Raw genomic sequence first — 18,636 nt, 5'->3', positions numbered from 1 at the left:
AAAGTCAAACCCTTTCGTGGGGCACCCCCTCGAGAGCAGCTCTCGAGGGAGAGGTTTTTCGAGAGGAAGAGCTTCATTTAAAACCAAAACCCACCAAATGAAGATCTTGTCCTTCAGACGCAGTCGGGGCCAGGCTGAAGTTCTTTGCGGAGGCATGGAGGCAGAGAGGGGCGGATCCTTGGACTCTCAAGATCGTAGAGCAGGGGTACAAGATCCCCTTTTTACATCCTCCTCCTTTAACATCAACTCCCAGAGACCTCTCTCTCCATCTTATCAGAGAAGAAAAAGTATCCTTTTCGATCTGTTAGACCAGATGGTCGAAAAAAGAGCGGTGGAACAAGTCTTGGACCTGGGGTCACCGGGCTTCTACAACAGGATTTTCCTGGTGCCGAAGCAGTCGTCGGGTTGGCGCCCAGTCCTGGATGTGAGCAGCTCAATCTTTTTGTAGAAAAGATCAAGTTCAAAATGGAGACGCCTCAGTCGGTGCTAGGAGCCTTGAGACCTGGCGACTGGATGGTGTCCTCTGGACCTGCAGGACGCGTACTTTCACGTCCCGTCCACCCTCTTTCAAGGAAGTACCTGAGATTCGTCTTAGACAACAGGGTTTGGCAATTCAGAGCCCTTTGTTTCGGTCTCAGCACGGCCCCGATGGTTTTCACAATGATAATGAGGAATGTAGCGAAGTGGCTCCATTCGTCAGGGATCAGGATATCCCTCTACCTCAACGATTGGTTGATCAGAGCGTCGTCGAGGCGGAAATGTCTGAAGGACCTTCAATTAACGTTAGCCCTAGCAAAGTCTCTGGGTCTTTTGGGTCAACTCCGAAAAGTCGCATCTGACCCCGACCCCCGCACAGTCCATCGTGTATCTGGGGATTCAGATGGATTCAGTGGCTTTTTCGGGCGTTTTCCATCCCAGGAACGTCAGCGACTGGGGTTAGAGAAAGTCGCAGCCTTCCTAGAGAGAGAAGCTTGTTCGGTGAGGGAGTGGATGAGTCTGCTGGGCACCATTTCCTCGCTAGAAAAGTTTGTCTCTCTGGGAAGACTGCACCTCAGGCCTCTTCAATTTTTCCTTGCGGAAGAATGGAAGTCGAAGGAGGACCTGAATGCGATCCTAAGGATCTCAAACAAAGTAAAAGGCCACTTAAGATTGTGGCTCGACCTCAGAAGTTACGAGAGGGCTTCTCCCTAAATCTTCTGAGCCCCGACCTAGTGTTGTTCTCAGACGCTTCCATTTCCGTTGGGGAGCAACACTGGGGGGGGAGGAAGTGTCAGGCTCCTGGAGAGGGGAACAGGTAGCCTGGCACATCAATGTAAAGGAACTGGCAGCGATATTCCTGTCGCTGCAGTCTTCGAAGACAAACTGTCAAGCAAGGTCGTTCAAGTCAACTCAGACAGCACCACAGCCCTTGCATATCTAAAGAATCAGGGAGGAACTCACTCCAGATCCCTTTTTCTCTCCTTGCGAAAGAAGTTCTGCTATGGGCAGACGCAAGGCGCATCAAGATCCTGACGAGATTCGTGGCAGGGGTTCAGAATGTCAGGGCGGACCTTCTCAGTCGACAAAATCAGATTCTGCCAACAGAATGGACCTTGCACCAGGAAGTCTGTCAACAATTATGGACATTGTGGGGGGGACGTCCTCTAGTCGACCTGTTCGCTACATCGAGGACGAAGAGGCTTCCTCTGTATTGCTCCCCGGTTCTGGATCCAGGGGCAATTGCAGTGGACGCGTTCTCTGGAACTGGACAGACCTGGATCTTTACACGCCTTTCCCCCATTCAAGATCATGGGGGAGGTAATGAGGAAGTTCCAGCTTCAGAAGGGACAAGGTTTTGACTCTGATTGCCCCAATGTGGCCATTAAGAGAGTGGTTCACAGAGGTCATGACATTCCTTGTGGACTTCCCAAGAACGTTGCCCTGAGGAGAGATCTACTCAGACAGCCTCACTTCAAAAGTTTCACCAAACCTCTCCGCTCTGGCTCTGACTGCGTTCAGACTATCGAAAAGTTGGCCAGAGCGAGAGGCTTTTCAAAGGCAGCTGCGAGAGCATCGCTAATGCTCGAAGAGCCTCTTCAAGAGCTGTCTACCAGTCTAAGTGGTCCTCCTTCAGGGCATGGTGCAAAAAGGAAGGAATTTCCTCTTCCACGACATCTGTGAACCAGATAGCAGATTTCTTACTCTATCTAAGAAAAATGTGCAGAAATTGGCAGTTCCTACAATTAAAGGTTATAGGAGTATGTTGTCTGCCGTTTTTCGCCACAGAGGGACTGGACCTCTCCGACAATAAGGATCTACACGATCTCTTAATGTCGTTCGAAACCACCAAGATTCCACAAGCAAGACTGCCCTCATGGAATCTCGATGTGGTTTTGAAACATCTTATGCTAAGTCCCTTTGAGCCTCTCCATGAAGCTTCTCTAAGGGACTTGACGAGAAAAGCGCTTTTCCTAACTTCTCTGGCGACGGCGAAGAGAGTTAGTGAAATCCAAGCGTTTCAGTAGCCTAGTGGGCTTCAAGGGGGACAACGCTGTCTGCTCGTTGAGCCCGTCTTTCTTGGCTAAGAACGAGAACCCGTCTAATCCTTGGCCGAAGAGCTTTAGAAATCAAAGGAATGTCGAGTCTCGTGGGTCAAGAACCAGAGAGAGCCCTGTGCCCTGTCAGGGCTCTCAAGTTCTATGTGAATAGAACTAAAGAGATAAGAGGGTCCCTCAGGTAATCTCTGGTGCTCGGTGAAGAGACCAGATTTGCCGTTGTCGAAGAATGCTGTTGCTTTTCTTCTTGAGGGACGTCATTAAAGAGGCTCATTCATCTTGCCAGAAGACTGATTTGAGCCTCTTAAAGTGAAAGCTCACGAAGTCAGAGCCGTAGCTACTTCTCTTGCCTTCCAAAGGAATATCTATCAAAGATATACTTGATAGCACCTTTTGGAGGAGCAATTCCGTATTCGCCTCACATTACCTCCGGATGTGAGAACGATTTACGAGAACTGTAGTTCTTTGGGGCCTTACATTTCGGCGACACAGTTTTGGGGGCTGAAGGTAGCTCTCTCCCTATCCCTTAGCTTAGTTAGGTTAGTTTTTATTGTGTTTTTGGTTGATTGGTGAGATCTTCTGTGGAAAATCTCCCATTCCTTAGTTTTAATGTCAGGGGTTTTTTGGTTAGTTGGTCAGGTGGTGGTCGGTTGCTGTGTTACTGCCATATGTTTTGGCTAGATGGTCTTGTCACATTGAGGTCACGTCCCCGTTGACAGAGCATCCAGAGTGCACCAGCACTACAGGTCCAAACCTGGCTGGCAACTCTGATGAAAGCAGAAGCAGACTTAAGTGACAGTAATCACAGAGTCTACTTTGCTATCAGGTAAGGAACCAAGAAGTAAATCTTTTACTTAATTTAAGTTTCCTAAAAATCCTATTCTGTCTCTACCCACCATCCGAAGGTGGGATTCAGCTATATATATATCTGACAGGTAGTTTCATGAAACAAAATGTTATTGTTATAAATACAATTAAGTTTGTTCATACTTACCTGGCAGATATATATAATTAGAGTGCCCACCCTCCTCCCCTCAGGAGACAAGGGTCATGAATAAATATGAACAGAAAATGGGAATGGTTCCTGATATCCGCCTCCCAGCGGCGGGAATGGGTACTACCACCTGGCCGCCCACTACGTGTGCCGCGAGTTTTGAAATTCTGTCGGACGTCAGAAATACAGCTATATATATATCTGCCAGGTAAGTATGAACAAACTTAATTGTATTATAACAATAACATTTTTATATGTACTGTTTGCTATTGTGAAATTTAAAATTTTGTTTATCGCTTTGTCATGTTACTTAATGTAGAATTCTTTCCATATAATTAGGGTGAAAATTTACTATGAAATCCAAATTCTCCTTTTGTTAGTGGTATTGTTTGTATTTTTATTCACACATTTGCACAACCTGTTTTACTTATTATTAGCAAATCATGTACAGATGAAATCATCTGGGGGAGCTCAGTCCCTCTCAAAATAAAGAAAATGACGGTCACAGACCCCCAGGTCTGACCCAGCTTCTCTGACAACATTCACTGTTTATGTAAAGTCTGCAGATGTTTTACTTTTCATCCTTTTTTCTTATATAATTTGTGGTCTGATTTAATTGCTTATTGGATATATATATATATACAGTACAGCAATAAGCAATACATTTGATTAGTGTGTACCACTGGACTGCAGGTGATTATTATTATAAAGGATTAGTTTATCCATCAGATCATTGTTATGTGTAACAAAGTACTACTTGTTCCGACACGGCATACAAACCTTCGGTCCTTTTACAATAGGAAGGTACTAGCGGCAGCTGGATAGGTCGTAAGCTTTCGAACAAGGGGTTCAGTAGTTAACTGCTTGTCCGACAGGCGCGCGCGCGCGACTGGGAGGTAAACAAATCACTTTTGCTTTCGGCCTCACAGCGAGTGGACGTGTTTGTTCGACGCTCTCTGCCCGCTTCTCGTCGTTTGCTTTCCCTTGGTTGTATGGTTGTGTTTGTGTTGAGTGAACATTGTAAGTACAATCATTCCCTTTCTTTTTTCATCATTGTGATAATTAAGCTGATCAATTATGGAGTCTCCACGCCCCGCTACCCTCCGGAGATTGTGCCCGGGTACCGAAGGGCGTAAATGCGGTAAGTTCCGCTCCTTCCCAGAAATTGATCCCCATATTTTGTGCGCTCGGTGTCGGGGCCGCGAATGTACCCGAGCCGAGCCCTGTGAAGTATGTATGTCTTGGTCGGAGGCGCAGTGGGGCTTGTACGAAGGTAGGAAGAAGCGAAGGCCTGCAAAGGAGTCGTCGGAAAGCTCTCCCGCGACTCCTTTGGTTACGGACACTTCGTCTTCTTTCCTGCCGCCCACTCAGCTCCCACGTTTGGCGCCTTCCCCTTCGGGGGGGGTTTCTAGGTCCTTCTCCTCACCCGATCTGTCGAGTGTGGAGGAGGGCGCGAGATACCCCGACGTTGAGTTGTATTCTGGGTCCTCTATCCGTTCGTCTACATCGCACGGACAGGTAGAGGATCCTGCTAATCACCCGACCTTTGCTTCCTCAGGTGCTGTTGCCGCGAAGGACGACCTCGGACAGGTGTGGGCATCGTGGGTCAGCAGGGGCTGCCGAGTGTCCCAGGGGCTGCTCTACCATCTCGCTGGCTCTGTGGCGGTCACGCACGCTACGGTGACGACCACTACCACGACCCTGTCAACTCCTGGCTATGCTTCACCTCCTCACCTGGTGTACACCCCGCACGCGGTCTCAGTTACACCAACTACATCGGTGCAGGGGCCAATCGCCGCACCACGGGGGAGTGTGATGCCGCCGCCTGGGTTTGCCATGCTGCCTCGACCGGACTTCGTGTGCCCGAAGAGCTCACCCCTGGACCTCCCACCAGTACCTAGGATGTCTGTGCCGCTGGTCCGTCCACCTGGTCTGCCTGTACAGCCTGCCGTACCTGCTGTACCTGCCCAGCCGCTGTTTACGGACGTGATGTTGCCGACCACTGCTGCCGTTCCTGTATCTGTTCCTGCCGTCTCCACTACTGTTCCTGTGATGCCTGCACCTGCTGACGTTGTTCCTGTTCGTGGCGCCGCTGCTCCCGATGCCGATCTATTCGGACAGGTGCGTCCGGGCCCTGTTGCTTCGGCAACAGCAGCCCCGGCTCTGCCCTGGATGACAGATCTGACATCGGTCCTGAGGAAGCTGACGAAGAAGAAGAGGAAGAGGAGGAAGGTGTCGTCGTCGTCTTCATCGTCTTCTTCGTCGTCGTCGTCGTCTGCCGCCTCTCCCCCTTCATCTTCTAAGGCTCCACAGCCTAAGAAGAAGAAGGTCGCCTCCTCCCCCCCTAAGAAGTCTCCTTCGGGAACTTCTAATGGTCCGTCTTGCTCCGGTGAGACGGGGGGTTCTTCCGCTTGTCACCCTGCTCCTTCGGGGGCAGGACCCGTCTCTTCTTCCGCAAGGAAGAAGACTACGGGGACCAGAGGGGTGCCGGCTAACACCGGCACTTCCTCGCCTGCTGTTAGTGGTTCGACCACGGCAGCAGGATCCGTCTCGGCCTCTCGTTCGCGAGAGGTACCGAGTGTACGGTCGCCCACCAGCGACCTCGCAGCTAGGAACCAGACCTCTGAGCCAGCTCAGCGTCAGGTTCACGGCACGGAGCGGAAGACTGGTGACAGCCGCTCACAAAGCAACTCTCACCAGACCAGCTCTCGCTCTCGCGGCGACCAAGCTGGCTACCCGGCTGACGTGACGGTCCACGACCGGCCACGGGCTGAGGCTGGGAAGAGGTCCCCCCGTTCGCCGGCACCAGCCACGGCTGGTACCAGCGACGTGACGCGCCGTGAGGATACGCACCGGTCTCACCGTGACAGTGGAGCTCGCCGGTCGCCTGACCGTCACTCTCACAGAGAGCGATCGGGTACGGCCACCAGCACCAGCTCTTCTGACACGCGAGACCGGGGCCGCTGTGCTCAGTCCAGCCGTTCTCCACAGCGAGACGGCTTGACCAGGCCTGCAGCTCGATCGCCTGCAGTCCTCCAAGCCCACTGGTTCTGCCAGCGAGCGAGAGGGAGGGCGTCATGTCTGCCTCTCCCATACCTTCAACCTCCTCGGGTTACACCGGGAGGAGCGAGGTATTGAGGAGTGATCGTGAGGGGTGCGCCCCTCAGGATCCCACCACGACGTCCTACGTACTAGGCACAGTTCTCGGACCGGCCAGGTCGTATGCACAAGTGGCTGGAGGAGACCGAGAGTGGTCTGTCGCTGTTCCCCCCCTCGAGGGGGGAGGGTCTCGGGAGCTGCTCCTGTTCGAGGGACTGGATGGTCCTACTCCGCAGGATGCAGTCACTCCTGAGATTCAGAGGAACTTTGCCGAGGTAATTGCGCTGATCCGTCAGCACAACGACCTTGGGGGAAGGATCGCCGCTCCCTCCCACCATCCGAGCCCACGTCCCGGCTCGAGTCGTTCTGGGGCCCGAAGAGGGAACCCAGACCGACGGTGGGTTTGCCGCGGTCTGAGCTTGCCGACTCAGTGCTGGACCAGGTAGAATCTCTTGTCTCCGGGCAAGACGGTTCTCTCAAGTCTGGCAGGTCGAGCAAGCTGCTTCCACCTCCTCTGCTGCGACAGCGGCGTTTTTATGTGCCATCTGAGGACCCGATGCTGCCCAAACAGGTGAACCCGGAGTTAGCCAGGCTAACGCCGGGTGTGTCTCTGCAGCAGCTCCTGTCCGAGAACCTATGGTTCTCGCAGCAAGAGGCACTCGGCCTGGAATCCACTGCCATGGCAGCTTTCCAGGCCGTCTCCTGGATAGATCTGTGGTCCCTCACAGTATCTAAGGTCGCAGCCAACTCCGGGGGAATTTCTCCCGAAGATGACTCGGCCTTTAGGAGACTTTGCCAGTCTGGGGGAAGAGCCATCTCCTTCCTTGCCCACCAGACGGTAAACCTGTGGGCCAACCTGGTTCTCCGACGTAGGGACGCTGTCCTTACTCGAGTTTCCAGGGCGGCTGGGCGTGAAGCGGCATTGGGACTTCGCAACGGACCATTACGGAGTTCCACGTCTCTCTTCCCAGGAGAGATGGTGGACGCTGCGGTGGACAGACGGCGCACTGACGACAGTGACCGTCTGGTACACCAGGGAGTTTCGAAGGCTTCTGGGCAGCCTCGAACTGCGGCCAAGGCAAAGAGCTCGGCTAGCGCTTCCACGGTGGCTAAGACGGTAGTCGCGTCGAAGCCCCGTGGAAAGACACTGTCTTCTTCGACTTATGCAAAGGGGAGCCGTAACCAGCCCTCCTCCCAGCCCTCCTTCTCCCGAGGAGGCTCTGGGAAGAAGTCGAAGAAAGGGGGGAAACGCTAGGGACGGCGTTCCCCCTCACCTGCTGCCGGAAGTGGGGGGGTGCCTGGCCAGCCATTGGGCAACTTGGCAGCGCTACAGGCGCGCCGAGACCTGGATTGTAGATGTCCTTCGGGAGGGATATCTATTACCCTTCGAATCTCGGCCACCCCTCACCTCCAACCCGGTCCAACAGCAGTCGTACGTTCCAGGGTCATCGAAGGACGTAGCATTGAGACAGGAGATCAAGACCATGCTGAGCAAGAGAGCTGTAGAAATCGTCACGGATCAGTCACCGGGCTTTTACAGTCGACTCTTCCTGGTGGAAAAGTCTACGGGAGGCTGGCGCCCGGTGATAGATCTCTCTCCCCTGTATCGGTTTGTTCGCCAGACCCGGTTCACGATGGAGACGGCACGTTCCGTGCTCGACTCCATCAGGGAGAACGATTTCATGCTCTCAGTGGACTTGAAGGATGCGTATTTCTTCCAAATACCCATTCATCAGTCCTCCAGAAAGTACCATCCGCTTCATCCTCGACGGGACGGTGTACCAATTCAGGGCACTTTGTTTCGGTCTCTCAACCGCCCCACAGGTGTTCACGTGAGTGTTCACTCTGGTGTCTGCTTGGGCCCATTCGCACGGGATACGTCTGATGAGGGTATCTCGACGATTGGTTAGTCCTGGCGAGCTCCCGCTCGCAGTTGCTACAGGACAGATCGACTACTCGAGTTCTGTCGCGATCTGGGATCGTTGTGAACTTCGAGAAGTCCGATCTCGAGCCCCAACAGAGGATGACTACCTGGTATGCTGATCGACACGGTAGCAGGGCGAGTCTTCCCCACAGACTCGCGGATCAGCAGAATTCAGGGAGGCAGCCAACCAGTTCCTGTCTCGGCAGGAACAGGTAGCTCAGCGATGGCGAAGTCGTGATCGGACACCTGTCGTCACTCGAGAAGTTAGTCCCTCACGGGCGTCTTCACCTGCGGTCTCTCCAGTGGAGACTAAAGGAGGAGTTGGTCACAGGCGACGGATCCCCCAAGCTTTCTAGTGTCACTGACACCGGAGGTGAGGCAGGACCTAGCCTGGTGGCTGGACGACAGGAACCTCTTAAGAGGAGTGCCTCTGCGCAGTGCCCCTCCCCCCCTGGACATGCAGCTGTTCTCAGACGCATCGACCGAGGGATGGGGCGCACACCTGGAGGAGTTGCTGACTTCAGGAGTGTGGGACGAGAACGACAAGCACCCTTCACATCAATGTACTGGAACTCAAGGCAGCGTTTCTCGCTCTCCAAGAGTTCCAGGACCGCTTGATGGGACACTCAGTGGTGTTGATGTGCGACAACACCACGGTAGTGGCCTACGTCAACAAAACAGGGGGGCCTAGTGTCTCTCCCGTTGTACCAGTTGACTCGGCAGGTGCACGAGTGGGCCGAGGCACACTCAATAGAGCTGTCGGCACGCTACATTCCAGGGAAGAGGAAATGTAGTAGCAGACACGCTCAGCCGTCGGGATCAGGTGATAGGGACCGAGTGGTCTCTACACCAGGACGTGGCGGAAAGGCTCTTCGACCTGTGGGGGCGACCAGTCATGGATCTGTTCGCCACCCGGCAACAACAGAAAGCTTTCATTCAGGTTCTTCTCAGCCGTTGCTGGACCCATGGGCAGCTGCAGAGGACGCTCTTCAACACACCCGTGGGACAACCTCTTCGCCTATGCCTTTCCCCGTTCAGCCTGATTCGCAAGGTGATCAGTCGAGCACTGGTCGACCCCGAATCTCAGGATGATCCTGGTGGCTCCCAAATGGCCACAGGCCATTTGGTATCCGGCACCTGCTGGCTCTTCTCGCAGAGAACCGAGAAGAGATTCCCCCTTAGCACAACCTTCTCGCCCAGCCACACGTCGAGCGTACCACCAAGCAGTCCAGTCCCTACGACATTCACGGCTGGCTGTTATCCACCATCTCTTGCGAACGAGAGGCTTTTCTCGTAGCGCAGCAACAGAGATGGCTGGAAACGTCCGTCAGTCCTCTGCAGCTGTGTACCAGGGGAAGTGGGCCGTCTTCTGTGGTTGGTGTCGTAGACGGGGTCATATCTCCTCAGAGCCACTCTTCAGCAGGTAGCGGATTTCCTCGTGTTTCTTCGCCGAGAGAAGCTCCTCTCAGTCCCCACAGTCCAAAGGATACAGAGCCGCCCTGGCTCTTGTCGTCCTGAAACTGAGGGGATTGGACATCTCGAACTCGTTCGAGATCTCCTTGCTTATGAGGAGCTTCGAAAGGTCTTGCCCACCCAGGGAACTCAGGCCCCCTGCGTGGGATGTGACTCTCGTCCTTAGGAGTTTGACTCGAACACCCTTCGAGCCACTCCGAGAGTCGTCAGACAGGGTGGGATCTGAACCCTCAAGACCCTCTTCTTGCTGGCCCTGGCATCGGCGAAGAGAGTAGGGGAACTTCATGGTCTTTCCTATGATGTACGACACTCCAGGGGATGGGGATCTGTGACGCTCGATTTCGTCCCGAACTTCGTTGCGAAGACTCAGAAACCGTCGGTCCCTGACGACAGGTTCGAGTCTTTCACGATTCCCTCCCTAATGGACTTCACCGATAATGATGCGGATGAGATGCTGCTTTGTCCTGTGAGGGCGCTATCTGAAGAAAACTCGACACCTCAGGCCTGAGTGTCGACGCCTCTTCGTTAGCACCAGGGTAACCAAGAAAGAAGTATCCAAGAACACTCTTTCATTCTGGCTGCGTGAGGTCATCAGGAGGGCGTATGAGGCTGATGGTAGTGACGACATCCGTACGTCCCGTCCGCCGAGAGCTCACGAAGTCAGAAGTATTGGCCCCTCGTTGGCGTTTCGTAAGAACTTCTCCGTGGCGCAGGTCCTGAAGGCAGGTGTCTGGTCTAACCAGACTACCTTCACCTCCTTCTACCTTCGGGATATTGCCCACAGGTCCTTGGATACCTTTTCCTTGGGACCCGTGGTGGCTGCTCAACAAGTTGTGTAGCTAACCCAGACCCTCGCAGGCTGAAACAGCATCGAGTCCTGGTGTGACTGTGCGGATGGATGTGTGAATGAGTGAGTGACTGGCTCCCTCTTCCCGTCTTTTCCTCCTCCTCTACCTGTGGGCAGAGGGCCACGGTCGTCACTACGCTGGATGAGGACGAGATGCAGGTGAGCTATATGACAGAGCCCCATCCTATCCCTTTCACTAGGGATAGGAGCAGAATATCCACCACTTCCTCCTACAAGGGGGGGGAAGTGGATGCCTACAAGAGACAAACCCATTACTTTATATTTGCTCCTGTACAGGAACAAGTTCTTACATTGCTGGTACGAAGAGATACGCTTGCCTCTCTCTTAGTACTCGGTCCAGAGGTCTGACCATTGATCCTGCGGTGCACACCCCGATCAATCGGACAGAGGCTTGGATCCCTCCCTCGCTCTTACTACCAGGGAGACTTCCAAGGTTGGGCGAACACCAGTCTGTTCACAAAAGACTCAGATTCCTCCCACCAAGAAGTGAGTCTTCCTATTGTAAAAGGACCTTAGGTTTGTATGCCGTGTCGGAACAAATGACAATTTGTCCAAAATTGCATTTTTCCTAACTATACAAACCTGAGGTCCTTTTACACATAGTCCCACCTCATGCCACCCCTCACGCTGCAGTTTTTGCTTGGGCCAAAAGTAAAAGTGATTTGTTTACCTCCCAGTCGCGCGTGCGCGCCTGTCGGACAAGTAGTTAACTACCGAACCCCTTGTTCGAAAGCTTACGACCTATCCAGCTGCCGCTAGTACCTTCCTATTGTAAAAGGACCTCAGGTTTGTGTAGTTAGGAAAAATGCAATTTTGGACAAATTGTCATGTTTTGCAAGGCTTATCATAGATGGAAGAAATTTAATACATTTTGCATTTTATCCAGGAGAGAAGCATTATAATGGGACCTCACGTATTGTGGTGTGTTATACTACCAGCTGGTTGCTTTCTTTCTTTCTTTGTTTTGAGAGAGGATGAAGTGTATAGGACACTGTCTTTTGCACTGACTTGGCCATTAAAAAGTATTTGGTTTGCATGGAAAAAATACAAGTGTGTTTTGAATTTTATTCTGGGAATGTAGAAGTAATTGCATACATGAAGTAAATTACATAATTATATCGTGTGTACTGTTTCAATAAGAAAAGTAATTGAAAATCAAGAGTATAAAATTATGACGTTGGTTGGCAGTCACTTGACTAAATACAAAGGAACAAAAGTTTCTTACACCTATCTGTCTTTCCAAATTTTATACAGCTCTGCAGACCTGGCAGAATAGTTTATTTTTTAAAGTTTTTACTATTTTAAGAATTGCTCACTTCTTTTCTTTCCTGTGAGGTTTGCTTGTCTAAAAAGAAAGGCCGGAATTACATAAAGTTTTAATTGGTCAAATATGTGGAAGAGTACAAGGACCAACTTCTTGTTTCTGTAGTGTCCTTTAAAAGCTTCTGGCAGTGTTGTATGCATTAAAGAATTTATGCTGTATGGTGTGCTGAGCATGGCTTAGCAGTATAAATTGTTTGATGTTTGCAACTTTTTCCACTTGACTCCTACAAAGTAATAGTTTGCAGTACATGGTTACTATGACTTAAATTCAGTAGGAACATAGTTTGCATTTCTTTTTTACCTGTTAGAATAACATGTAAAAGATACACACACACACACACACACACACACAAATTTTATTTTTAAATTTGTTCAAAAGATATGTCTTTGTCTGTATTTGTAATAGGAAGCAGAGTTTGAAGTTTTCTGATTACCGGATTATAGGTCTGTTTTGTTGCTTGCATGTCCTTTCTTCTCTTTATAAAAAGAGCAAGATTATGAGGTGCTCAAAAATTTTGTGTTAACCACTTTACAGTGTGTCATATGAAGGCTTATGCTTAATAGCTTGGAGACCCAGTAACCTTTAACCACTTTGTGTTAAGGTTTTCATTAACGTTAACCCTTGTATGTGCATATCCATCCAGGTTCCATGACAGGGAGTGTGTGTACAACCTACGAAAAGTCAGGCTCCTTGCCCACTTCCCCTCTCAAGAATTCCATTCATCACCACTCTCAAACAGACTTAGTGGATTCCAAGAACCTCAGTTTGGACAGTCACAATGGTATGCTAAATTTCATTTGTATTATTTATGTGGAAAGCATCTAGTTAATTGCACCAGAATTTTAAGTAGTTAATAGTTTTATTCGGAGCTCTAATTTTTCTATTCATTCTTGTTTTCCTTTATTACATAGGACAAGAATTATATTAGAAAGTGATTGCAATAGTTTTAATTATTATGTAGTAGCATTTCTGTATATATATATTAAGCAAGAGACTAATAGTTATACAGTATGAGTGATTGTAATTCATATATTTTAATTGTCTTGTTTGTAGGATGATGTTTATATTCTCAGAGCTCCAATTTTAAATGATCCAGTGTTCATTTTTAGAGTATATTCTATCGGAAATATTGTTGAGTTTTTAATAAGAAAACTTGGATTTTAAGGAAGTATACAAGAAACATATAATTCAGGTAAATATTTTATTAGTACCCTCATACTATTGCTGGTCTGAAAATATAAGGTCAGTGCTTTAAAGCTAAGTACTGTATTTACTATCACATATGGTAATTAAAAAAAAATTCAGATAAATGTACCAGCACACACAACACTAGACACTATTTATAGTCCTTATGTAGTCTGCTATTGCATGCTTTAAAAATATGTTCTTGACTTTAAAATGCATGTTGCAGAATGGTTTATTTTCATTTCTTGATCATACTGTGCTTGCAAGTACAAACTTTCTCTATAGATGACTGTAGTTAGCCAGTTACCTGACTTGGCTATTTATTTGTTTTGATGGTTAATAAAAACCAGTGATGCACCTAAGTCTGAGAAATCTACCTTACCCCTGTCGATTGTGGAAAAACTGTAGCATGATTTGCCAAATGGAATATATATATTAAAGAAATGTTTGAATTTCAGACTCCACAGCTTATCCTTGACAGAAACTAATGTTTTCTGATGCTCTGTGACACTCTCTAGTTTGGTTTTAATGCAAACTGGAGAACCTTTGTATGAATCAAGAAAATTTTTACTTTTGTATAGTATTTTAGTATTTAGGAGTTCTTTTTAGTTTTTTTTTCATTGCCTACATACATTACTTTGACATAACCAAATTATATAAATCATATTCACAATGTTTTTAGCAGTCTGTGATGCAAGTCATTTTAGGACTGTGAATTTCTTTTTCACCTGCAGCTTATGCTAGACGGTAGCACTTGATTGTGTATCCATTAAACCAAGAATGAGGAAAAATATAAAATCAAGTCTTAATTAGTGAAAGAAGACAATACTTCAGTGGAAGCCATTATGGCATATTGTAATATGGAAGAAAAAAGGTGCTCTAGTATCTAAAGCAGTAGCATATCTCAAAATGGTTGCATTGCTATGAGAGTGATTACGTATAGTATAGAAAAACGCAGTTTGATAATCATAGCTTTCTCACAGCTGATTGCCAAGTATAATGAGTTGTATGTGACTTGGGTAATTGTGATGTTTTGCAGAAGTTGATTCATTGTAGTATGCTACCCATTGAGATTTTATTATTATAAACTTCTGCAGAGACATCTGGACTCCTGTTTAAGACAGCCGAGTCTTCAATGCTGTCAACAGCAGTGTACGGCACCCCACCTCACTCAACTGGCAGCTCTCCTCGACTTTTTAGCTCCAGTTCAACCAGCATAGGTGTGATTCTTAACAGTTTTTTTTTTTTTTTTTTTTTTTTTTTTTTTTTTTTTTTTTTTTTTTTTAAATGAAGAGTGGTTTAATCTACAGTCATTGCCTTTAGGTTTTTGTTTTGTTTTTATCTAGGTTCTGAGCAGGTAACATTTGGATGTCATAAAAATTAAAGTTACTAATGAAAGATTGTTTAGCTAGACCATGTTTCCTTTCCTTTCCATGTTCTGTTTGGTGTAAGAGCTAACCTTTTCATTAGTTATGACAAGTCACCTCATCCAAAATTAAACTCCAAGTGAAGTGATGCCCTGATGCTTCTATTTCAGCAAATATCACTTTGTCATTTTGACTATTTATTTGTTTATTTACTTTTCCAAACTTCTTGCATTAGAGAGCAAGAATTAACTGAAAAATTACACCTGTATGAATATCATAGCTTGCATTGTAATTTCATATTTAAGACAGTGAAGGAAATTGAATATATTATCACAGCAGACAGACATGATCTGCATAGACCCAATGGCTTCAAAGGTAAGTTAGTTATGGTTTTAGTTTCTGCCCTTTTGTTAGCAAAATATCACAAGAGGTGTGCATCAGTGTTAGGCCTTTGTTCTTCATTATCTGCATAAATTGCCTGGAATTAATGCTTTTTTTGCTGACAGTACAAAAAGGGATTTGTTCCGACATGTAATACAAACCCTCGGTCCTTTAACGTAAGGAATGTACTTACGGCGTAGCTGGAATTACGGCCATTGATTCTTGAACAAGGTGGTTAGGCAGTAACTACCCTGCCCGGATGTAAACACTCCACTTTGCTTTCGGCCATCTTCCGATGAAGACGTGTTTGTGAGCTCCGGCTGACTGGTCGTTGATCTTTTTTCCTGGTGGGATCCTTTTGGTTTATTTTTTGTATTTAAATAATTATACTTATACGGTGTTTGATATTAATACTTAACAAAGGTTTGTCCATGTTTTTCAGTTAATATACAAACCCACTTTTTGTGATAGCCTTTATAACCGCCCCTCTACATGTGTTAAGAGTCGGCGGCTAAGGTATGCCAACATATTATTTACATTCTTTTACCCTTTAACACTGGCTCAGACCTGCATGAGGACGAGATATGTATTTATCGTGAGGATGAGACATGTATTTAACGTAAGTGATATTGATCCTGTAACGGGACATTTATTCATTTGGAAATTACACTTACGCTTGGGAATTACTGAGGGAACTTCAAAGGTTTGTCCGTGTTTTGTTATGGTAATTTCTCTTCTCCTTAATTTCACTTACTATTGGAAGAAGGTAGAAGGATGGGCATGCGGTGTTGATGTTGGGGGATCTCTCACTTCGGAGGGCGGTGCCCTTGGCTGCGTGAGGAGTATCCTCATTACCTTAATTTTTTTTCCTTATTTTACAGACTAGTGGTGATTGTGTTTTCAGCAGTATTGGTTGGATGCTCTTTGTATTGGTTATCTTTACCTTGGAATTGTACTTATGATTTGTAGCATGTTGCATACCGATCCTCGAGTGTGTGTACTGATCCCCTGCTGATAATCATATTCATTACCACTAGTACCCGGGAGTTATGTCACTGGACGAAGCTTTCGCGCTGCCCTGTGAGGTTTATCATCTACTGATGGTAGAAGTCTGGCAGAATTCGGAGGAACCGAAGAGGAAGAGAGCTCGTCAAGTGTCGTCATCCTCCTCTTAGAGATCATCATATCTTCATACCTCCTCCCCTTCGACTTTTAAGGCTTTGTTGTAAAAGAGAAGGTGGTCTCCCCCCCTAAGAAGTCTCGCTCCGATGAGACAGGTGGGTCTTCCGCTGGTCCTCCTGTTCCTCCGGGAACGGGGCCCATGTCTCCTTCCTCGGGGAGGAAGCAGACGGGGACCATGGAGGTACTGGCCACCGTTGGTATCTCCTCTCCCAGTTCCGAAGGTTCCACCTCAGGACTGGGAACCGTCTCAGCCGCCCGCTTGCGAGCGTTACCGAGTGTACAGTCACCTATGGGTGACCGTGCAGCCAGGGTCCAGACTGCTGAGTATGCTCGCCGTGTCAGGACCCAGGCACGGAGCGGAAGATGGTAGGAGTCGCTCGGGTGACTCTCGCCAGACCGGCGATTGCTCTCGCAGCGATCGTGTGGTGCCCAGGGTTGACGTGCTGTTCCCGCGGATCCATGCACGCAGAGACCGGTGGAGGCGGGCCATCCAGCCCTCTTTCAATTAATCCCTTTCTTTCAGAGAGGTTTCGGCCTCAACGAGGACTTGGAAGAGTCGGAGGACAGTATTGGCTGTCGCCTGTCAGGTGCATGCTCAGCCCCACCCAGACGATTGGGGGTTGGCAGACGCTTCACCTGCCAGGTAAGAGTTTCGTAGCCCTCCTCGAGGAATTCCAGGAAGAAGAGGAAGGTGTTGCCATCGTCTTCTGCCGCCTCTTCCCCTTCGACTTCCGAGCCCCCCCAGTTGAAGAAGAAGAAGGTAGCTTCCTTCCTCCCTAAGAAGTCTCGCTCAGAGACCTCTAAGGGTCTGTCCCACTCCAGTGGGACAGTTGGGGCTTCCGCTGGTCCTCCTGTTCCTTTGGGAACGGGGCCCGTCTCTCCTTCCGCAAGGAAGAGGCGGGGATCGGAGGGGTACCGGCTAACACCGGTAATTCCTCTCCTGGCGCCAGAGGTTCTGCCTTGGCGCCAGACACCGTCTCGGCCGCTTGTTCGCGAGAGGTACCGAGTGTGTGACTGTGCAGCCAGGGTCCAGGCAGCCGAGCCTGCTCGCCGCCAGGACCCAGGCACGGAGCGGAAGGCTGGTGGCAGTCGCTCTGACGACTCCCTCCAGGCATGCGATCGCTCTCGCGACGATCTGCTGGTTCCCAGGGTTGACTTGACATTCCCACCAGACTGTTCACGTAGTGAGGCTGGGAAGAGGCTCCACCCCCTGGCCACTGGGTCCAGCCTCACCTGGGTGCGTCGAGAGGACAGTGCTCGCTCTCACCGCGTTAGTGGACACTACCAGTCACCCGACCGTCGCTCCCACCGGGTCCAGACGGCTCGCACGACTGGTAGCAGCTCCCCTGATGCACAAGACCGATGCTACCGTCCTCGGTCCAGCGCTTCTCCGGAAGGAGACCGCTGGTCCAGACCTGCAGCTCGAACGCCACCGTCGTTGGTGATCGCCTGCAGTCCTCCCAGCCTACCGGTTCTGCTGGTAGGCAGGGGAGGAGCGCTCGTAGCAGCTCTCCTGACGCAAGAGACTGACGCTCCGTCCTTGGTCCAGCGTTTTTCTGCAAGAAGACCGGCAGCTCGATCGTCATCGTGGGTTGGTGATCGCCTTCAGTCCTCCCAGCCTACCTGTTCTACTGGTAGGCAGGGGAGGAGCTCTCGTAGCAGCTCTCCTGATGCAAGAGACCGACGCTCCATTCCTTGGTCCAGCGTTTCTCCGCAAGAAGACCGCTGGTCCAGACCTGCAGTTCGATTGCCACCGTGGGTTGGTGATCGCCTGCAGTCCTCTCAGCCTACTGGTTCTGCTAGTAGGCAGGGTAGGAGCGTTAGATCTCCCTCACCTGTCCCTTCAATCTCCTCAGGCTACAACGGTAGGAACGAGGCGAACAGGAGTGACCGTGATGAATGCACTTCTTACAGTCCGGCCACGAACCTGGTTCGGTCTTGGGACCAACAGATCCTTGCTCAAGTGATTGGAGGAGATCGTGGGGGCTGGCGAGAACTAATGACGCTTCCCAGACTCTCGGAGTGACCTTCACCACCGTTCACATGACGGTCCCGCTGGACCACGCATGCAGAGACCGAGGTGGGCTCCCCCTTCGGTCCTCTTGAGAGGTTTCAACCTCGACGAGGACTGGGACGCATCGGAGGACAGTATCGGCTCTCTCCTGTCAGGTGCTCGTTCAGCCCCACCCAGACGACGGTCACGGTGGCGGAAGACGTTTAGCCTACAGTATGAGTTCGTAACCCTCCTCGGGAAAACATTTTCTCCAGACAGTAACGTTTTCCTAGACTCTGAAGTGCGATGGCT

General features: G+C 49.5%; 1 protein-coding gene across 1 annotated transcript in view; it reads left to right on the top strand.

Moving 5' to 3' along the window:
- Nucleotides 1-18,636, top strand: part of LOC135200804 (serine/threonine-protein kinase 11-interacting protein-like) — a 249,900-nt gene that overhangs the window by 99,853 nt on the left and 131,411 nt on the right. Inside the window, 2 exon segments of the mRNA XM_064229462.1 lie at nucleotides 12,860-12,997; nucleotides 14,499-14,621. Of these exon segments, the coding sequence (XP_064085532.1) occupies nucleotides 12,860-12,997; nucleotides 14,499-14,621 (261 nt within the window).

This window comes from Macrobrachium nipponense, chromosome 27 (assembly GCF_015104395.2).
Source record: "Macrobrachium nipponense isolate FS-2020 chromosome 27, ASM1510439v2, whole genome shotgun sequence".
Classification (NCBI taxonomy): domain Eukaryota; kingdom Metazoa; phylum Arthropoda; class Malacostraca; order Decapoda; family Palaemonidae; genus Macrobrachium; species Macrobrachium nipponense.
The sequence above is the reverse complement of the archived record's forward strand: the minus strand, read 5'-3'. Positions and strand labels throughout refer to the sequence as shown.